Source organism: Hippoglossus hippoglossus, chromosome 23, assembly GCF_009819705.1.
Source record: "Hippoglossus hippoglossus isolate fHipHip1 chromosome 23, fHipHip1.pri, whole genome shotgun sequence".
NCBI lineage: Eukaryota > Metazoa > Chordata > Actinopteri > Pleuronectiformes > Pleuronectidae > Hippoglossus > Hippoglossus hippoglossus.
In genome coordinates, this window is record NC_047173.1 from 4,101,363 (window position 1) to 4,123,957 (window position 22,595).

Sequence of the window (22,595 nt, forward strand, 5' to 3'; positions counted from 1 at the left end):
TACGCTAATAGGTTTAATCCCACCACTGAAGTCTATCATTTTGATGCTGCAATGATCAAATGGTTCCACAGGGTTTTCTAAACGTTCACACAAATAAATAGAGAGATAAACCAAATAGTCTATATAAAATAAACTTTATACTCTGTGTGAAAACTCTGGCAGCTGATTCAAACTTTCCTGAACATTGTTTCAAGAATCATTACAAAAACTAACTACAATTTACATTGAGCTATTATCATCTGGAAGTTTTTAGTGTGTTAACAAAAGAACAAAAACATAAATGCTCCTCTATGGATGAAAGCACAAACATGTAATCTTTTCATAACAATTTATAGGGAGAAAGTAGTGCAACACTGTCTTTTTTTGTAAGTCAATGGCCCGGCACCTATTCCACCATGTTAGCACATTACACCTTCATTTACAATGAGATATCTTCTGTTGTATACACTGTATTTTTACATGTTCTCATTCGGCTTGCTTTTATATATTGTAATATAATTCACATACATTTTCATTGTATACCTTCTCTTATATTTACTATTTCTGTTTGTTGTCATTGTCTTGGTCTGTATATATTATTTCAGAATTTTAGAGCAAAACCCTAATAATACTATTTCTGATTCTGAAAAAGGTCTGGAACACTGAGTCCTGACAGGATGGAGGAGAATAATTACACTCAACCTCTTCCAGAAAGTTTTATGTTTAAAAGTATGACTGTTATCATTGGCTTTAATATCACAAATTAGAGTAAAGCTGTGCTTATATTTTGAAGTCAAAAGTGATATTGGATTATCTGATGATATATCACGCTGAGAAAAATTATCTGACAATAATGAAAAAAAAAATGTGACAAAAATCATAAACCAATAAATGAAATGCAGATATGTAATGTGTGTATACAGATCCTTTGCAGTGATGCAGCCATTTACAATGAAAAGCACATTCACAAATATGTTGAACCAAAACGTCTGCTTATAAAACAACATTTCATTATCAAACCTGGCTGGTGTTGATAAGGATTGTAAAAGTGGTCCCCACTAACAAAACACTGGTGTGCACTGGTGCTGAAAACCTCTCCCCACTTGTGTTTCCTTTCACAATCATGACACATGACGTGTAAGTCTGTGGTGAAACAGGAAATAAGGCACCTCCAATGTTAACAGAGCTTTAAATAATCAATACAAAAAAATACTGGTGCTTGTTGTACTCTGATCATATCACATCATTATTACATAACAAAACATTTGTTATGTAAAATAGTCGAGAGGTGAAGCTTCTGGGAATGTGTATATATATTTACAGGGGAAGAATTAAATACATAAAAAAATAAATTAACAAAACTATCTAAGACATATCAATTACATCTGAGTGCCATGACCACCTTCCTGAGGGCCGTATTTTTCAAACATCACAGGATCTAACTTTTTCAGCTGGAGCTGCAAGAAAACAAAAAAAAGAATGAAAGACAAATTATTTAGAGAGATTTTAAAACTCTAATTTGGAAAGTAAAACTGGACAGAAAAGGTGAGCGTTTTCTGGTTACCTGTCAGCAGCATCTCCGCCAGCCTCCGCACTTATGTCTGCTTTGGATGCAGAGGGTCGCAATTTAATGGAATCTGAAAAGACAGAGAGGGAATTGAATAAAGCTCTGTCCAAAATAAAAAGGAATATAAAAGAAATGAGCAGAAACTACAACAAACTGAGATCCACCTTGGATCCAGCGGATCTGCGTTGCCGGGCCGTAGCCCTGCTCGTTCTTGGCAGCAATGCGGAAGACGATAGCTGGACGGTTTGAGGCTGAGCAGTCGATGTGGGCGTTGACCAGCTGGGTGGAGCTGATGGAGCAGGAAGTCTTGGTGCCCCTGTAGATCCTGATGAAAGCCATCGTACCCGGGCGCTCCGAGGAGGTGGAGCGGCTTTTCCTCACAGCCATGTACATGGAATACTCCAGGATGCGGCCCGACGGAGAGGACGGAGACTCCCACGTGATATGGACTGAATCATTAGCCTACACAGAAAATACAAAAAGAAAAATAATTAGGGGATGGAAAAAAGATTTTCTCCATGTTCCCCAGACGATTGTGTACATGTGTCAGTATGTCACCTTGGTGATCTTGACAGCAGAGGGCGCTCCAGGGAAACCAGGTTGACAGGTCTTGAACTCGCTGACTGTGCTGAAGTCTCCTAGACCAAAGCAGTTGATGCCTGCGACTCTGAACCTGTAGGTCTGACCTGGAGTGAGCTCCTGCTTCTCTCTGCCCTGGTAGTCCTGAGGCCCCGGCTGCTTCCTCTGTAGGAAAGCCTGACGGGAGCGGAAAGGATGGAAAGAGGGTGAGTGGAATTGCCAAAGCTTGAATAGAAAGCACAGGACAGAGTAGAGTATCTAGAGTTTCCACCTCTTTAGTGTTCGGAGGCCGGCTGCTGACAGCTGCAGTCACCTGGTTACCATCATCGGGTAGAAAGTAGTGGTTGACCTCAGAGTAGAGTGTTTTAAACACACCAACATCAAACCATGCCGTTTCTTCTGGATTCTGCTGAATGTGGGAAGTAACATTTCTCAGTTCAGAACAAGCCAAGTGAATGAACTAAAAGTTCTTGTCGGGAAATGGACCTGACCTGATCTGCATGGGCGTAGAAATCAGAAGTCTTATCAGTAGGAACAGGTTTGTCTGTTAAAAAAACCCACAATGAGCCTTTCTTCAGTCTTATTTATCATTAATATTTAAACTTGAGCATCATCATTACCTGACAGGGGCTGAGCTAAGCTGCGGACCTCTGTTGCTGATGTCTCGTGTCCAGCAGCTGCTACAAGTACAACAGCATTAAATGACATCATTTCAGACTAAACAGCTGCTTAGGGCTGCAGGATTAATTGTCATAAAACCATGATGTTGATTCTCACTCATTCAGAATCAAAACAACTGCTCCTTCTTCCTCCAACAATCAATGACAACATATCGTTACCCCAGGTGATGCAGAGAAGCAGAAAACCAGCAGGAAAAGTTTGAGATGTGTCTGATGACAATGTTTGTGTGTGGAGTTAAAAACCAATTCACCATTTCTGAAACGCTGTGTGTGAAATAGGGAAGAAGTAATAACGGAGGCAATACATTTATTGGCGCTGCCTTCTGAAAGGGGAGACTGGCAACAAGACTTACAGCCGCTCTTTGTGTCTGAAATGTCTGCGCCTCTCCCTGCATCACTCTTCCCTCCTGGTGTTTGTGTCTGTGCTGAGCCACCGGATGATTTCACCACAGTTTCCTGCTGCCCTGAAGCATCCTGAAATTTGAGGAGAAAATTAAAGCACAAGACTTATTTGTTCTAAATAGGAAACAGTGCTAGAAGTCAAAGTCCTATTTCCACTCTAAACTACAGTGGAACTTGAATTGTGCCAACTCGCAGTATTTCTTCAGAAAGCAACAAACTTTGCTAAACTAAAAACTGCACGGAAATTCCTTTATGCAACTACTCCTGTTTAATGTATATGGCTGTTTTTTCTTTTTTGTTCATTTTCTGTAAAAATGCCTAAGACTCAACTTGATGTCTGCATTTCTTTCAATGTCATTATTGTAACATGAACAAACAAATAAAAAAGGAGAAAGCAGTGTCTGATGAAGCTGCTTTTAACACGATCAGTGCGAATGAACCACGAAAAGCAGCTTCAGTGTGTTCGGACTCAGTCCATGATAGTACTTTTATTCACTATATAAATTCTATAATAGAACAGGGAGCTACCTGACTTGAAGCCTTCTCTTGTCTGTTTGTGGTTCCTTCAGTTTCAGTCTGAAGAGACTGGACTCCTAAGAGAAAAGAGTGAAGCAAATCATGGTTAGGAGCCAGGACAGAAAGTTTGGCATATTTTCTACACCCTGACATTCTCATCAGTGTGCTAAAAACATCTGTTTACAGTTCCATGTTTCTTTTCTGTGGCCCGTGCTAAGCGTATAAAGACACATTAACCTAATCAATTCAATTTTATTTGTATAACGCCCAATTCAATTTTATTCATATAACGCCAAATCATAATAAACATTATCTCAAGGCACTTTACATAGAAGGTCAAGACCTTAAAAATTATAAAGAACAGTTCTCACAATGAGCAGCACTTTGGCAACTGTGGAGAGAAAAAACTCCCTCATCAAGGAGATAACTGAGTCTGTACCCCCTCTCTCACCTTTAGGATCTTTGTTCTTTCCCTCTTGTTCACCTGTTTGTGCGGTCTCCACTGGTTTGTCACGCGAACTGCTGGCCGCAGTGTTAGGACACACAGGTTGCATCTGAACAATGTAGCAGTCTGCTGCAGCCAGGGGGCGCCATGCCACATGGAGCATGCTGACGGTGGATTTGACAAGCAACACTGCCTCTGGGGTGGCTGGTCGTTCTGAGGGCAGGACACAAAATAGTATATTGAGTGGCAGTGTTGGTTCTTTTCAGTTTTTTTCTGCACAAGCCTGAAAACAAGTCCTCACCCGACTCCAGGTACCAGAGATCCTTGCAGCAGACCTGGTAGTTCCAGCTCTTACGGTATCCGTCGCGTCCGCTCCAAATGTAAAGCCTGGATCCGACAGCGGCGGCGCAGTGGCCGGCCCTGGCTCTGGGCCTACAAGCATATGTGTCGTCACTCTGGGGTCCCTGACTCTGCAGCTGGGACTCGATTTCGTCCTGCTCCTCTGGGCCTAAGTTCTGCCAGTTCATCGTCTCTGTGGTAAGAAAACAGTAGCAAGTTTCAACATCTACTTAATCAGTCACAACCGTGGAAATATGAAACTATAGTAACATTTGTGGTGAGAATTACTGACCTAAGTTGAGCACACTTAAAGAGTTGGTGCAGATCCATTTGGTTTCTAAAGCGTTGTGTTTGTCCGACTCTGGAACAGGAATCCAGCCTCCAAACACATACATCCTGCAGATAGAGGGACATCCTGAAGTTTGTCCATGGCTAGTTCAATCAGGTGTCACAAGCAAACTAAACCTGCTTTAAAAGGGAAATTAATAACAATAAGTCCAATCCAAGAGTTGATTACTTGTTTTCGATTACACTGGCAGAGTGAAGGCTTCTGGGAAGTGGCATGGAACCCGTTGTTTCGGGCATTGACCAAATCATTGTGTCTGAAGAGGAGAGAAGGATGAAGATTAGGTCATTTGAATATTCAATTTATTTCTCACTGTCATGTAGAAGTACAGACATAAAATTAGGCAAACCACACTTTAGTATTTAAGCAAGAAAATTGCAGTTGCATTTTCCGAAACTTCAGCGTAGATATGTGTCAAAAAATGTCGTCCTACCAAGGTCAAGCTGCCAGAGGTCGTCTAACCGACATCCTTGCATTCCTCCGAAGATGTAGAGCTTCGGCGAGCTGAGGCCAACGTAAGCCACTGCGCTGTGAGACTCCCGTGCTGAAGGACCACCACCTTTTGTTTCTGGGATGCTCCAGCCTCGCACACCTGATCCTGCCTGCAGCTCCAGCTCATAAAGGTCACCCATGTACCTAAGATGGTAGAAAGATGTACGCTTAGAGTGAGGTTTCTGACCCCATTTGACTCAGTTTAGCATCTGAAGTAAGAGCAAGCTACTGGAGGCCCTGCATTCGACAATGGCCCTGTTCAGACCTGGTACTAGCACTGATTGATTCGATCACAAATGGTCACCAGCTCTGAACACACTCAAATGTGTAATGAATGCATCCTGAGATCTGACAACTCAGACCACATTTGGAGTCGGTCTGGGACGCATGTGGCCACCTTCTTTTCACTGTTTGAATGCCAATCCGTCCTGGGCAACATATGAAGGCCCGCCGACTCACCCACGTTTCTCGGTGTCCGTACATTGATTTGTTTGTAGCCACAATATGAACACTAATCACCAAGTATTAACTGATGTTTTCTTAGATTGGTAAAATCTTCAGAGCTCCGCACAGTCATTCAGTCCCTCCAGACTTTGCTCACTCTCTTTCTCTCTCGCTCAAGCTAACTGTCAAGTTCTTAGGTTTTTTGTTCAACTCTTGCCCAACTTGAAATGGCCTGGTACATGAACCCCAAAGGAGGCACGGGACAACTCTTTCTTCTTTGGTTGTACCATGAGCTCTCTCTCTCTCTCTCTCTCTCTCAGTCCCTTCCATTCACAGGTGTTCCAACTGATGAGTAATGAGCAGCCTGCACTGGCCTGTTGGTGGTGCATTATGGGACTTGCAGTCTTTTAGGCAAAGTAAAGTGAGCTGATGTGATGAGGAACTGAAATGAACCTTGAAAATGGCAAGTTTGGAGAGTTCCATCTTTACACACACACACACACACACACACACACACACACACACACACACACACACACACACACACACACACACACACACACACACACACACACACACACACACACACACACACACAGGGTAAAAGCAACATCATTTGGTCTTCATGAACAGAAATGATGGCAATTTTTTTGCATATAGAGTGGGAGAGTGAAAGGGAATTTTAATTTCAGGTGTGAACAGACGAACTTAAGGCTGTCTCCATGTGTTAGGATCTCTCAGGGCGGATGTTAATACCAGGTCTGAACGGGGCCAAAGTCAACTTTGCAGCTTACCTTGGTACGTTGCCATTGGGGTCTTCACTGTCATTGGCCAGGCCTCCAAACAGGTAGCACCTATTACCCACAAGAGTAAGGCTGTGTCCAATCCGAGGGCAGGGAGGCAAGCCATTCCTGGGGGCTCTGGGCTTCAGCTTCTTCCACAGCCAGCGACTGGCCTGAACCACACAACAGCAACGACACGATTTTATATTTTCTACGTGACCGCACCAGTTCCAGAAACACCAGTTATTGAATGTGACGGCGTTACCTTTACATTACATTACATTTAGCTGACGCTTTTATCCAAAGAGACTTACAATAAGTGCATTCAACCATGAGGGTACAAACCAAGAACAACAAGAATAGAGAAAGTACAATTTCTTCAAAAAAGCAAAACTACAAAGTGCTATAATTAAGTGCCATTTTAAGTGCTACTAAATTGTTAGTTTTAAAAATGTTATTCAAGGTTACCTGAAGTTCATAGAGGCTGTTACTGTATTTGCCGAATTCCACCATGCCGCCAAACACCAGTATTCGAGTGCCCTCGCAGACGAAGCCATGGGCAGCACAGCCCGGTGGGATGTCACCTCTCACAGCAGGGAGGAACCACTGCTTGGAGACTGGAAGAACGGACGTTGCATTAAACATGACATCCAGATTACTGCTGACTTGTACACACTCCGGTGGAGAAACAACGTACTAAACACAGTTCTTCATCACCTCGCCCCATTGAAATTAGTTTTAATAAACAACTACATTACACTTTAATGCCTTGTGTACACCATGGCCTTTGCAACACGTCATTTATTCACAGTAGCATCATGTAGTCTTTTGTTAAATAAAGTGCCCACTACATGCAACGTGTATTAACATTAATGCCAAACTACAAACATCACTAGCTAACCCTGCTAACACCTGATACCTGCATGATTAGCATTAGCACTTGCCTGTTGGTTAGCTACGCTGATTAACACCTGCCTCTGCTGTTCTTAATCCTGTCTCCAACAATTAACACGGACAATTAACTAACGCTAGCTAGTGAGCTGAAGAACCGTCACACAGCTCAAGTTGGTGACAAGTCAACGGCAACAAACCCACAGCATTATAAACAAAGTAATGTTAGAGCTGTCGATGATAAGAACAAACCACAAAAAACGTGCAGCAACGTGAGCTAGCGTGGCTCTTTCCACTCCTTCGCATGCTAAAAACAATAGCCGCTAGCGGGGCTAGTTAGCGTCCGGGGCTAGCGTTAGCTTACCCGTGTTGTAAACATGGAGGTCCTCGGATATCCCCTCGTTTCCACCGCCGAACACGACGACGAGCTCCCGTATGGCTGCGGCTCGGTGCCCGTGTCTGGACCGCGGCACCACCCCGGTCACCGTGTGAACTCTCCTCCATTGCGGCTCTGCGCTAAAGTCTGCGCTCATCTTCAGACTCGGAGGTTTGGCGCTGTTGGTGTTTCAAACAAATGGGCGGGGCCTAACGGGGCATCAGAGATTTAGCATGAGAGCGACTTCTCACTCCGCCTCGTTTATCGGTGTATCAAGATTTGAAGGAAGTGTAAGGGAAATACTGACTTGTTTGCTAAATATTTATATTTATTACATAAAACTATACTCGATGAATGTAAAACCAACCTGACTCTGGTGAAATTGACTTTACTCACGAGGATGTAGTTTAGTATGCGACCCATCCAGACAGATGTGTAGCGTTGTGTGTGACTCTGGAGGCAGCTGTCTGTCATCTGCAATCATCTCAGCTTTGATTTATAATCTCACCCCTTCTCCATTAATCATGAATTAATAATTATCTTATACTTATACTAGTATGTAAATATATTGTTTACCTGTGTTGTATATTGAATTTAATGTACAAAAAATATATGTAATAATAAATACAATATAAATAATAATAAAACAATAAAAGTAAGGCTATGTATATATTTATACATGTATACAAACTCATACACCTACATAGCCAAAATCCAATATAAGCAAATTTGCATTGTTATGTATAGCAAAAAAGATTGGGCTTGGAAGATGTATGTTTATAAAGTCTGTGTTATAAACTGGACGTAAAGACATTGACCAAGTAAAGTCTTACACGAGATACCATTGAGTTGCATTGGGGGAAACGTGAAATCCAAATCCAGCTCTCTCAAACTTGTGTCAAGCACACAGACCCTGAAACTGTGAAGATGCTTCTGGTTTACATCCATGTCAAAATGTGGTTATAAGCCAACAGGATGGAAATAGATCTGGGTCCTTTACTGGTAACTAATAATTCCATCCTATGTCACGTGGTAATGGCTCATGTGAGACGTCAGCAGTTCTAAACCTAAAACTCATCCACAGTACATAACATTACAGTCAGTATTAAATACCACAGACACTAATTGTGGTAAACACGTTCAATGCACAAATGTGGAATGAAGTCATATAACAAAAAATGATTAATTAAAATACACAAAGAATGTGAATAAACGAGAAGCTTAATTATGCACAAGGTAAATGACCAGCATCCATAAAGCGCTTCTCTAGTCCTGATGACCCAAAAAAGGTTGGCTAAAAAATTATATCTTTTAATTCGTGCTTAATTTGTCTGAATGCCGAATTCAGCCCCTTCCCCCCTTCAGAAAGTGATACACAAAATTGGGCAACATATTAATGCGTCTGTCTGTGTGCGTGTGTGTGTGTGCGCGTCCAGGAACAGGAACCCCTCCCGTTGAACAGGAAGAGGGTGACGTCAGTTGTCAGTTGGCTTTGCAGTCGGAACTGCAATATTTCAGTGTGTGTGTGTGTGTGTTTGTGAGAGAGAGAGAGAGAGATACTTTGCATGTAAACTGTTTTGAGCTGTTTATGTGCGTGATGTTAAGTGTGTGTGCAGATCTGAAAGAGTGTGTGTTGCGCGTGGCTTCAGTCCGTGCGCGCGAGAGAGTGATTTAACGGAGGGGGTGTGTTTATCGGAAATTGAGATTCTCTCTCTCTCTCTCTCTCTCTCTCTCTCTCTGTGAGTGTGTTTGCGTGCGTGCGTGTGTGTACAGACGGGAATACTGCGCCAGAGGAAGTGCGCCGGTTCTCCGTCTGCGCGTCCCGACTTCCTGCTCTGAGGAGGGAGAGAGAAAAGCTCCGGATCCGCTTTCAGACATCGGCAGCGGCAGCGGCATGGAGCCCCAACACAACGCACACTCCCCGCTTTAAGACAAAAACACACACGCACACGTCTCTCACGGGCAGACGGACAGAGGAACAGCCGACGTCCACCGCCGGGTAGGTGCATGATCCCTACAACTTTGTTGAGTTATGTATCTGCGCGCTTGTGCGTAATGGAGAGGAAGAGGCAGACTTGTTTTAGCTGTTTCCGTATTCACTGTATGTTCAGATGCCCACAGGTAACACGGAAACAACATATAATGACGTGTTAAAACTGCGCGTAGAAGTTGTGCGTAAAATGTGTTTTAGTCACGCTCCAGAAGCCTCCATTTGGCACAAGCTTATGCGTAAAGTTGCTCCAATTTCTGTCACATTTGAAAAGTGACCGAAAAGAGGTTAGTGTACAGGCTGCAGTGGAAAAATCTGCCGTGGCTCCTTTAAAATCCAGTAGTAGACTTTCTGGTTTGTCTGGACCTCGCAGACTAATTGCCATGCGCTTCCGGATTGAAGCTGGCAGCAGACAACATCTTGAAAATGAGTCACTGGTGCAAAACAAAGAACCATTTGAGTTCCAGCAAGAACATCCCCCCCCCCAACACACACACACACACACACACTCGCACAGGTCCAAAAATAAGAAATAAGTAGCCCATAGAATATGGATGGAGAGTCGAGTCATGTGTTGTTTGGTTTGTTTATGTTGGACTGAAAACGGTCCACGATACACAAGGCTGATGATATCTGATACATTTACATTTAGAGAGGGGGGTCCATACTGTGTGTGTGGGGGGGTCTATGTGGAGAGAGGCAGAGAGTTCATAGACTGTCAAACTGTTAGACTGGGGAAGCATGACACTTTTCAGAAAATTCATTATCAATAGTTTCTTCAGCTTTGTTTCTTTCCAGTCTAGAGTTGTGAGAAGAAAAAACGTCAGAGGCTGAGCACAGATAGACATCAGGACATATGTGCGTCAACATGTATTGTCATGAATCTGCGTGTGTGTGTGTGTGTGTGTGTGTGTGTGTGTGTGTAGTGTTGAGGTGGTGCACAACTTCTGCATCCGCTAAGTGTTGACAATAATAGATATTAACACAAATAAGTGTGTGTGTATGTGTGTTCCTGGTGAATCCCGGTGACCGGAAGTCCTGCCTCCCCGAGAGGGAAGGCCTTTCTCCAGGAAAGACACCCCTGAAGCTGAATGACAGGAAGTCCTGGTTTAGACAGAAGGCCCCGCTGTTCTTCCATCACTTAACACACACACCCTGCAGGAAAAAGGAAGCAAGGGATATGGCTGCTTGTACGTGTGTTTGTGATGGTGGATCATTGTTTGCACCACATGGACTCTCCCCTCTCTGCTGGTTGGTTTCCTGTTAGAAAGACAATGAAACAAAGACCAGTGCATACTGTGTCTTTGTATTGATTCAGATGCCCGATAGTCTTACTGGACCATGTTGTTGTGAGGGCAGGTGGAGCAGCCATTACCTTTGGAGGTGAGGTCTTCAGCTACAATGTTTCTCCACTTTGGAAGCAGATGTGGTTGCCATGGGGATTTTGGATGCAACTGTCATGGTTTTCTTTTGGTGGTGTGTGGTATTGTATTTCCTACTAATTATGAATTCATCTGAGGAAGGGAGACAGAGCAAAGGACAGACAGACAGACAGACAGACAGACAGGCGTGCACAGTCTGACTTCCAGGTAAACATGTTGGTTAGACCCATGCTTGTCTTGGCAGGTCACTGACCACATCCTGCTTTATCACCATGGAAACATTTGAAAACCATCCAATGTCTGGTCATCTTCTCTTCCTTTCGCTCTATAACACACACATACACACACACACACGCACACGCATGGACACACCAATGACGCATCTTCCCCCCAGTAGCCTACAATGGTTGTTCACATTAGTAGAAGCAAAAACATACATGAATGTGTAAAATTTAAACGATAATCCCATCACGTTTATAAATAGTGATAGTGATATCTCCACAGTGATACTGTTCTGTAGCAGCAGCCTTTGGTAGAAATGTTTTTCAAATTGTTGTCTTGGTGAAAAGTAAGGTGTATGAATAATCTATGACAGAATGTAATTTGATCTCGCTAACGGCCGGATGCTGACGTCTATTTTAAAGGATGATAAGTCTCTCCATGGTAAAGGAAGGGTTAGTTGTTTATGTAGAAACTTACACAACTCCTTTATTGAGAGTCTGTAAGTAAAGATGTGAACCTAAGCATGATGTCCTTTCAGTCATAACAGATTCATATATGATGAATACAAGGAAATAAAACCCTGAAAGTGACTCAGTGGCCTCTTATGTCATGTGTCAAAGCATCTGGATTTATTTCATTTCTCCATTCAGTAATCCAAGGTTTAGTTTGCCAACCTACTGTATAAAAAATATACTCTTTCTTAGATTAACAGGAGAAGGAGCATCAGTGTCAGCGTTTGTCCTGTTTTGTTGTTATATATAGGTTTTATATGTTGTGTGATTTTGTTCAAGAATCGTAGTCAGGGACACACACAGTAAACATGGTTTGTCCCGTGGAGCCTTTAAACTGTTGACATGTTTGTGTTGTTGTGTGTTTGTGGGTTCAGGGTTTTTGGGACAGGAAATTCCCAGTCTGAGTCGGGGGTGGTGTTGTTGGGTATGGTCAGCTATGTTATGCTTGTGGTTTTTATCTGGGTTCGCTTCAGAGGAAGCAAACCCTCTTTTCATATTTTCTGTGACGTCTCCATCTCAATCAGTCTGAGGATGTGTGAAATTATTTATATACCTTTAAACGCTACCAAATGTCAGGTATAATGATAACATTTCCACATCGTAATACCTTTTCTACATAAGTGCATGTACACTTTTAATCTAGAATGTTTTACTATAGACTGGCTTCATGTATACAACTGAATTTCACCGTTAATAATGAATATTAAAGATGGAAGAACAGTCAATATGTTTATAACATCAATGAAGCAAAGAACTACAGTGTAATGTGAAAAAGGCCACTCATAGTAACAAGGCCACTCAAGTGTGCAGTTTCTGTCAACTCTATGGGTCATTTTAGCATCTTTCAGCTTATTGTTTTGGATTTACAGCATACAGCTTGCAATCTAGCAAAGTTTTTTGACCTCAGCAAAACAGCTGACATTTCAGCCATAACTGATAAATATGCCAATGTTGAGTTTACAGCTTGTTTTGCTGTAGTCAAAAAACGTTGAAGTCTTCCAAATGAGAAACTACATTTCCCATCAGCAACAATTGTTCCTGTTTCCCTATATTCAAAGACTTTGTCAAGTGAAACTTTAGCTTTAGCTGTACTCAAAAAAAGGGCCACTGTCCTGATTTGACATCCCATTCATTTCCCTCCCAACCTAACAGAAAACAGAAGCGGCCATTATACGTCTTGACAGTACATTGCAATATATGTTGGTTGATGTGATTTCATTACGTCTTCATCTTCTTTGACCTCTGCAGATTGCTTGTGTCTCTGGTGTCATCCCGTCATGGAGAGCTCCATCACACTCTGGCAGTTCCTGCTGCAGCTTCTGCTCGACCAGAGCCACAAACACCTCATCCGCTGGACGTCCAACGACGGCGAGTTCAAGCTGCTCAAGTCAGAAGAAGTGGCCAAGCTGTGGGGGCTGCGCAAGAACAAGACCAACATGAACTATGACAAGCTGAGCAGAGCCCTGCGCTACTACTACGACAAGGTATGCGACACGTGCACCTATCGACGACAGCAAAAGTTTAAAACAGATTTGATGAAATTCCAACTCATATCTTTGAAGTAGGAAAACTCTAATTCACGGACCACATGTCTTCTGCAGAACATCATCAAGAAAGTGATCGGCCAGAAGTTTGTCTACAAATTTGTGTCGTTCCCCGAGATCCTGAAGATGGACCCTGCGATGGTGGAGTCTGGTCGTTGCAGCGAGGAAAGTGCGACATCGGAGCCGGACGCTGAAGACGAGGACGGGAGTGGCAGAAACGAATACCTCCACTCTGGCCTGTACTCCTCCTTCACTGTCAGCTCCCTGCAACACTCCCTGGAACAACACCGGCCGATCAAGATGGAGCCCCGGTCCGGTCGCCACGATGACAGCTCTTCTGTCATCCGGTTCATAACTAACCGTGGTCACTCCTCCCTCCCCTCCACCCCACCCCCATCCTCGAGTGACACCTCACACTCCTCCAGGCCGTCTCCCGGGCCGGCCCACTCACCCACCTGCTCCACCTCTCCGCAACAAAGCCCCAACCACGCGTATTGGAGGGGGCGGAGCCAGAGCACAGATACTGATGAGTCGGAGCAGATCGCTCAACCTTTAAACCTGTCGTCAGGTCAGAGAGAAAGGGAGAGGTCACAGAGCACCACCACGCCAGAGAGGAGGGGCTTGGCCAATGGTGGGCCTTCGAAGAGCAGGAAACCCAAAGGCTTGGAAATCTCCGCCTCCTCCCTCCTGCTGACAGGAAGTGACCTTGTCTCCATCGCCCTCAACAGCCCGGCTTTGCCTTCAGGGTCCCTGACCCCAGCTTTCCTCACCGCACAGGTACAGTGTCACATCACATGGGTATTAACATCACTTCACACGCACACTGCTCCCTGTGAAGGCAGTGGTTTGTGGGCGAGGGAGGAGAGGAGGTGGAGGGGAAATTTCGGGTGAAGAAAGTCAGACAGGGAGGAGATAGACAGAGGTGAGCGGAAAGAAAGGAGGAGGCGAGGGAGGAAGGGAGAGAGGGAGGGAGGAGGTTCATAAGTGAAGCCACATGTTCCTGAAGCTCCAGATTCACTGGCAACAACACGCTGACCAAACCAGGACAGTCTGACTACACTCAGGCATTCAGCTGACGCTTTCATCCAGACCCAGTAATCATACACTGCTATGTGTACATCGCTGATGGAAAATATGGCTGATGGCTCAACTACACTCGTTAGTCATTACATGTTGTAGTGTGGTCATGTGAACAGCCGCTGTCTGTCCTCGCAACCTGCTTTTCAGAATACAGGAACCTTTTCAAGACGCTTCCTCCCTTTTCACTGTGGCCTATATCCCAAATTAAATGATTAAAGAGCCTCAAACCAGTTTATAGTGGCTGCCGTTCAAGTCGATATCTTCTTAGTCGACTTGATTTGCCAAGTGAATCAGCGGAAGCCGTTAAAACACTGATGAAAGCCCATCGTAAGCTGCTCCTTAACAAGTAGCTTAGTGGAAATGAAGTTTAGTAAAGTTTATAAATGAGCAGGGAAATTAATGTACTGACTGATTAGTGGCCAAGTCAGAGTGTATAGCTGAAGGTGAGAGCTGTTATTATTTTCACAGGTTGTATTGTAGACTTAGTTTCTGCCTTAAAAGACAGCTTTCATACTTTTTATGTCTTTATTAGCCAGCTAGTATTAAACAGCTGACAATAGTTTAAAGCACTAAAATAAAACTACACAGAATACGTACATAATATACACCTTTCAGACTGAAATATTGTTTGTAGAGAAATGTAGTTGGCATGGGATGATTGTATAATGTATTTGTTCATTTTGTATGACATATTGAATTGGACGTATACATATGCATATATAGACTTTTAGTATATAGGCAGATATGGTATACAATATGAATATGAGTATAAAAATGGTATGTGCTGTATATAAATGTGTATAAATTCACTGTAGCATACTATATATATATATATATATAAATAATAGGAGGATTTCCCAATAAGAGGCATATGGAATAATATAATATAATTGGTAATTGCTATACAGGCAGACTTTCAAGTGATGTGCAAATGTCACACTGATGTGCAAAATATTGACATTTCCAGTTTAATTGTTGGTTGTTGTTGTTGTGGAACAGAGACGTATGTTCTCCTGCAGAACCAGAGAGAAAACCCAACTGCTCTTAGTTAAACATGAAGAAAGACGAGACAGGAGAAAATAGATGTCATGAATTCTGTATGAATGGAGCTTCCTGACCTACATGGAGTCAGTCTGCCAAGTCAGTCAGTCTGTCTGGTGGACGCGAGTTCACGAGAGGGCAGACGTGGCTCTGAGCTCCGGGTGAGACTGACATGAAAACTTCACCGCAGAAGTACAGCTCTCTGGAATTATTGCCAGAATAAACAGTTTGTGAATCTTGGTGAATTTATCCTCTGATATTTAATGTGGGGTTTTGTCTGTGCAGACTCCGTCTGGTCTGCTGCTCACACCCAGTCCTCTGCTCTCCAATATCCATTTCTGGTCCAGTCTGAGCCCGGTGGGACCCCTCAGCCCTGCACAGCTTCAGAGCCACGCCCCCCTCTTCCAGGTAAGCCTTGTACATTTGTTTCTTGCTCCCTTTTTTCATGCTTGTCTTGTCTCATCTTATTCTTTATCCAGTTTGTCTCATCCCGTACCCTAAACTACATCAGAACGTCTGACTAGTTCCAACCAGATGAAGACAGAACCAGCTGGTTACACTTAAAACAGACTAGTTTGTGACATATGTCGTCAGACTAGGTGCTTGAAGCTGGACATAGAGTTTAGCCCATACCCTAATATAAAGATAAAGCTACATTTGAAATTTATTTTCAACTTTATCTACAATATGAAACACTTGCTGCCATAGTCGTACTTGCTATCACTGTAGTTTAAAGTAGCTGTCGGGAGCTTACTGAAAATATTGTGTTTTACAATTAACAAGATTTGAACGGGGTTTTCGGTGATAAGGGCCGATGCCGGTGTCGATGTGCTGTTTACAGGCCTGCTACACCTCCCCTTACTTTAGCCCCCGGAGATTTCTGTGTTGTTGCGAAAGCGCCTGAGCAGAGAATCTCCTGCTGCGTTGTTGTGTGAAAGGCAAAGTCTGGAGAAAGTCCAGACCCACTTCTGCAGACATCCTTTGGAGTTCATGTCTGAAAACGACTGATGTAAATTGGGCTTTTATGGGGTCAGTTCTGACAGTCCTATTAATTTAAATAAAACACACAGACCTTCATCAGTCTGATTTTCTCTGTCGGTGACTGATAAAAAGTCTGTGCCTGCTAAAAAAAACGCCCTTTCTCATTAATACAGGGTCTGTCTAGTCACCTCACACTACAGACTTACATTTTACTGTTGTTTTCGCGGAGTGAGTGTGTGTGTAAGTGTGTGTGTGTGTGTGATTCACCGTGTGCCAGGGTTTCAAAATAAGCCACAGATGTTTCCGTTCTGGTGTGGACGAGGAGAGGGGGCAACTTCCTGTTGGCTCGGTGGGGAGAGGGTGAGGGCTTTTTTTGGTCAGGAGCCCCTCCCACCCATGTCCGCAAACGCGAAGCGACATTACACATTTTGGGATGACATCACATTACCCCCACTAACAAATGAGGTGTTAGAGAGAAGCAGTTGTGTAATGGCCATATTTAAGCTCTGATGGATTGAAGTGAAATCAGTAACATTATTGTACTTCTGCTTATTAGTGTAGTACTGCTAGTGTGACTACTCTGCATCAATATTTTTTCATAGATTAAAAAAAAGAAATAGAGACTGAAATATGTTGTTTTTGTGATTCGTTTCTTCACTCTATGTTAGAGTCAATACATTGTTTTTTAAAGCAGATTTTTGTAAAGAGGCTATATGTTTTTGGACCTCACAAGTTTTTTATTTGTAGTCATTTCAGCATTTAACTGTAACTTGTCTCCCGACAGTTTCCCACTCTGTTAAACGGACACATCCCAATGCCATTCCCCTGCATGGATGCTCCCCTGCTGTTGTCCCCCGGCTCCCACAAGTCCTGATGTCAACCCCATTAAAGAGAGCTGGGCCGAACCAGACTGAGCGGGTCCAGATCAGGACAAAGCCAGTCAGCTTTAATCTCTGCTGAGGAACATCATTTCTGGAGACAGGCTTCCCCTGAGTCTGATTACACTTTGATTTGAAACCAGTTTCTTTACAGTGATCACGTAAAGACACGGGAGCTTCACTCTGAAGCTTTGCTCTCTGAGAGGAGTATTTTGCTTTGTGTGTTTACCACAGTTAAACTGCTCATGTTCATTTCATTTCTGTTTTAATGTTTTCTTCTTTTAAGGATGAAAAATCCTCTAAATTTATTTTAATGCAAAAAAAAATGCACATCTCATCTCATGTTCTCTCATCTCGCTCCACTTGGTTTAGGTTTAAGAGTCACGGACTGTTATTGCAGTCTACTGCAATTTTATGAATTTTATTTTCTGCCCCGACTCAGACAATGGAGATCTTGGGAAATCCTCATCCGAAACTCTCACACCTCACAGAGACAGACTGTATAAGTTTACTACAGAATGTCATTAACCTATGAGACCAGAGTGCAGCTTCATTACATGAATAGATGTTCACAAGAAAGTTCAGTTCGATTAAATTGTATGTGTATAGCGCCAAATCACAACAGATATTATCTCAGGGCACTTTACATAGTAAGGTCGAGGCCTGACAATATTATAGAGAAACACAACAGTTCCCACAACGAGCAAATACTGACGACTGTGGAGAGAAAAGAAAACTCCCTCATTACCTAGAAGAAACTTCTAGAACCAGATTTAATGTGGACGGCCATCTGCCTCGACCGGTTGGGGTGAGAGAGGAGGAGAGGGGGAGAAAAGAGAGAGACCAGGAACAGTTGTGTAACCCTCATATTTGAGTTCTGTCTGACTGGCTAATATAATGAAAATTATTAGAGTTATATTCATAGATGTAATAATGTTGTTCTTGATAACAGCACCAGATAATCATGACTAGACTTATTATTATAATAATAGTTTTTTAAGAAGTGCGCAGTGCATGATGGGAGTTCCCCCCAGCAGTCTAGACCTATAGCAGCATAACTAAGGGATGGTTCAGGACTCACCTGATCCAGAACTAACTAGAGGCTTTATGAAAGAGGAACGTTTTAAGTGTAACCTTAAATGTGGAGATGTTGGTTCCACAGGAGAGGAGCCAGGTCGCCGAGGGCTCTACAGGAAATGCAATTAAAATCTAAATCTAGGACATGATAACCAAATATCCATCAGAAAACCTGTGTAAGGAAAACAGATTTTTTTTACTGAGGACTGAATGTTATTTTGTCAAATTCAAGGTGATGCCAAGAAGTAGTTCAGCTCCTAACCACGCTGAAACCACAACATGTCAATTTTACACTTTGGTCTTTGTAGGGATTAAACAAACAGGCAATAACACATTAACTAGTGAGAGTTAGACGTGCAGGTAAGCAGATGTTGGGCTGTTCTCACCTGTTTCAAGTCTCCAAATATAAAATCCAGAACTGGGACCATAACTGGATGATTCGACGCTACAGGCTTCATAGGCCTGTAAAGAGACCTTGCTATGACTGATAGCAAGTCAAGTTTTTTACCCCTGTGCTTAGTTTCAATAGACCATATCTATTGCTAGTTATTTAATAGTATAAAATTGGACACGTGGACACAAGAGAGGACACCTTCACCGACTCCTAGCAGAGCAGCTGCTGGCCGGAGCGGTCTTTTTGCATTGCTTTGACAAGTTGACTCGACGCTGTGAACTTAACTTCAGCTGCAGTTTCATGCTTTTGTTTTTAATGCACTGTTTTGTTTGTTTTTGACGCCTCGTACCAGCTGTGCCTTCGATATTGTAAGATTTATGTAAATGTATTAAGCTTTAAAAACAAGGTTGTAACAGACATTCCAGGTCAAAACTGCACAGAAGTGTCTTTTTTTGTAAAATGGGTCCTGGTTATTTTTATAAAGAGATGAATGGAAGTGTATTCTCATGATTTGTTTGCTTGGGAGAAATGTTTTTTTGAAAAATAAAATGACTTTTCAGAGATGCTACCTCATCTTTAGTTGGTAACACACTCTCATATTCACCACTCAGAGAAATGACGGCTGCACAGACTGTTTATGAAACAGATTAAATTTACTTTTTCGATGGTTATGAGAAATAAATAGTTCCAGTAAAAAGTCACACACCAACTGTTCACCGGCAGCTCAGTGTTTCCGAGAGGTCGTATTCACAACACAGCAGGCCTTCCATGCATCAGGCACACATACATACACACACATACACGCATTCAGACATGTTCACATGAAGTCAGGTCATTCATACGTTTGAAAAAAGTACAGTTTTACAATGATAAATATGTTTGCCATTGTAGAAATCTCCTTTCATGCATGTTACTGCTGTTCATATACAAAATGCTCCATTAACAGAAACACAGTTTGCAGCTAATATTGGAATAAACTTTCATCCTTATGTGTGTTAACAGGTCTTTAAGTGAAGCATCCAAAAATGCAGATACTCGAAACTACCAAGGGGAAAACCGTAGCTCTGTGAGTCAATGTAATACAGGATGTTTTAGTATGAACACAATAACTGTTACATTATTAGAAATATAAACCATGTACGGTATCTTCATCTCTATCGGCTGTAACCGTTTGTGCTGAACTTTAATTGATTAATTCATAAAACCACTGAAAGGACAAACTACAGGAATGACAGGTAATACAGTATGTTTACAGGATTATTACACCGTCAGCGGCAAACTGTGTTTCCGTTAATGTTTATTACATTAATGACGTTTGTTATTGATCGAGCATTAGTGGTGCTTCCTGCACGCTTCTAATCTGTTCTACCAATTAGAGAACTCTAGGGTTGTTGCTCATTGAAATCTCGACAGACAATAAGCTGCAGTTACAGAACCCCACCCCCCCTCGGATATTCACACACTCGTTCATGTTTAACTTGTGATGTCCGATGCATCCCTGGGGTCAGTTAGTGCAGAAGCCTTTTCACTTCACTCACTTTTCCACGACTGATTTCTCTTTGTGTGGTTGTTCTGTGTTGCAGCTCTGGAAATTCAAGAGACTAAAACACCACTGAAACACAATGTTTAGTAAAAGTTAACTGAAAGTCTCATGTCTGTGCATTACATATAAGAGATAGTTATCAGAGTTCAGCTTAGCACTGAAACTGGAAATGGGGGAACAGCTAACCTGAAAACCTGTTTCATTTACTTTGTTCAAATACAGAAGTGTACAAATGCCTAGTTGCCAAGGGTAAGTCCAGGCTATTTCTACTCACTGTGAGTGACACTTGTTGGGATAAGACAAACAAGATGTGACATGTTCATTTGAGAGCTTTGGAGGCGCTAAGCTAGTTTACCGTACAGACACGAGAACAATATCAATAGTGTTTGTCAAAATGTTGAACTTTTCCTTAATAATGGTAAAACCACCACACAGCTGCTGGACATACTGTATCTCGACTACACCTATGTTGATTCCCAGTTATAAAATAAATGATGCATGCAACTAAATTCAACCAGGAATGCAAAGCACATCAATGTCACAGGGTTCAAGTGCTGTTGGGGGGGCGGGGCTCTGTTCTTTAGCTCCAGTAGAAAAAGCTGTCAAAAGTGAGACTTCTTAACATGCTGCATCTGTAGCATCACTGTCAGTTGCAAACAACACAGCGGGCCGTTAAATCGAACATTTCAATTTGAAATCTTTTCTTTTGTCGTCTTGTGTACAAAAGCTGGAGAGAGCAGTGGTTCGAGGCCAAGTGGAAAACAACCATTTTGCTTTGAAACACACTCTACTGGTCCCCGCTGTCCCACCCCGCCAACCCCGCCCCCTCCCAAAACATGCCACAATGACACCGTTGTTTCACAAGGAGAGGTCAAAGTTCACAGATACAGAGTACACATCTTAATACTGTTGGGTAAACTCGGCCGTGTCGAGGCCCGGGTCCCTGATTCCATAACACCACACTGAAGTGCAAGTTAAAAACAAAGAGTTACTGCAGTGAGATCTGCGAATGACACAGAGCGAGAAGGTGTAGCTTGCATTACAAAAAACAAAAAGCACAGAAGTCCTGGCAGTTTGTTGAGGGGTCTTACGGAAGGCTTTCTGGCTTCCTGTGGGATATCACGTGGTTTCCTGTTCGGCTCCAGTATTCCTCCTCTTTCATCTGTGCTTTCTGCTCATCTTCCCGACTGGTTGCCTTCCCCTGTTCCTCAGGTTCGGTCTTGTTGCTGAGCCAGATTGGTTGGAAAGAACCACAAGTTGGTTCAAGGTTCTCCCAGCTTTACTGGACTCTGTGTGCTTCTTAACCCTCAGTTAACACAGTCCGATCACAGACCCTCAGGGAAACCCCTTGAGACCAGCCGGACCTCTCAAAGCAGAGTCCGTCTGAAATGTTACGGACGACTGATGATAAGGAATCCAGAGGAATCATTTTTTCCCCCAACAATTTAGCTGTCCCAGTCTTTCTAAACCTGGAAATGCTGTGGAGTTCGGTCAAGGAAGCTCGAAGGAAAACAAAACATAAACTCCAAATATATATTTATATAGATATACATATTTATAAAAGGAAAAAAATGGAGAAAACTGAAGCGTTCGGTCTCCGAGCACGACAACAAGAACAACAACTTGGGATCACAGCGTCGACATCAACATCCGTGGAATTCTAACTCAAACGAAGCCAGAGAATCGCAGTCAGAAGACAAAGTAACCTTACTGACTGCTGAACTGTGCACGGCGTCTCGAGTTCACATCATGTACACACACACACACACACACATGCACACACACAGTGTGTTAAATACAGACAGTAGTAGTTTAGCAGCAAATAAATTCAACCTCACCCCGTTCCCCCCAATAAATAAACACAGTTTCCAAACAGATTCAACCCAGAGTCAATTGCTCAGAGGTGTGTGTGTGTGTGTGTGTGTGTGTGTGTGTGTGTGTGTGTGTGTGTGTGTGTGTGTGTGTGTAGGTAGTTGGAGGGGTGTCACTCTGAAAGGAGGTGGGCTCATGCGAGAGATTGATGGGGAGTGATGATGAGGGGGGGCAGTCGACCGTCACTGAACATTAGAAGAGCATGCTCTGCCTCCTGTTGATCTTGCCGTTGCCTGGAAGA

General features: G+C 42.9%; 3 protein-coding genes across 10 annotated transcripts in view; 1 reads left to right on the forward strand and 2 right to left on the reverse strand.

Moving 5' to 3' along the window:
- Positions 1-313: 313 nt before the first annotated feature.
- Positions 314-8,113, reverse strand: hcfc2 (host cell factor C2). 6 transcript variants are annotated; one of them, XM_034577623.1, is made up of 17 exons: positions 7,827-8,113; positions 7,040-7,188; positions 6,584-6,744; positions 5,287-5,489; positions 5,025-5,109; positions 4,800-4,903; positions 4,470-4,700; positions 4,175-4,381; positions 3,736-3,800; positions 3,159-3,279; positions 2,746-2,802; positions 2,617-2,669; positions 2,397-2,534; positions 2,105-2,302; positions 1,711-2,008; positions 1,544-1,616; positions 314-1,436 (listed from the first exon to the last, which is right to left on the reverse strand). In XM_034577623.1, exons 1-17 carry the CDS (start codon positions 7,993-7,995, stop codon positions 1,427-1,429), a joined length of 2,322 nt encoding a protein of 773 aa, XP_034433514.1. In that variant the 5' UTR covers positions 7,996-8,113; the 3' UTR covers positions 314-1,426. The 6 variants fall into 6 exon arrangements, with proteins under 6 accessions (XP_034433514.1, XP_034433512.1, XP_034433516.1 ...); XM_034577621.1 differs by having other exon boundaries at positions 2,746-2,805; XM_034577625.1 differs by having other exon boundaries at positions 2,397-2,531; positions 7,827-8,112.
- A 1,319-nt stretch (positions 8,114-9,432) lies between these two features.
- Positions 9,433-19,502, forward strand: elk3 (ETS transcription factor ELK3). Its single transcript, XM_034578220.1, has 5 exons — positions 9,433-9,837; positions 13,193-13,428; positions 13,546-14,265; positions 15,895-16,017; positions 17,375-19,502. The coding sequence occupies exons 2-5, from the start codon at positions 13,222-13,224 to the stop codon at positions 17,462-17,464; spliced, it is 1,140 nt and encodes a 379-aa protein (XP_034434111.1). The 5' UTR covers positions 9,433-9,837; positions 13,193-13,221; the 3' UTR covers positions 17,465-19,502.
- Positions 19,285-22,595, reverse strand: part of cdk17 (cyclin-dependent kinase 17) — a 37,773-nt gene continuing 34,462 nt past the window's right edge. For 2 of the 3 annotated variants that reach the window (XM_034578218.1, XM_034578219.1), the window contains one exon: positions 19,285-22,587. Coding sequence is in view for 1 of the 3 variants with exons in the window: in XM_034578219.1 (XP_034434110.1) it covers positions 22,547-22,587 (41 nt within the window). In the remaining 2 variants the exon portion in view is untranslated. The remainder of the gene's footprint in view (positions 22,588-22,595) is intronic. The other variant, XR_004613066.1, reaches the window with a different exon arrangement.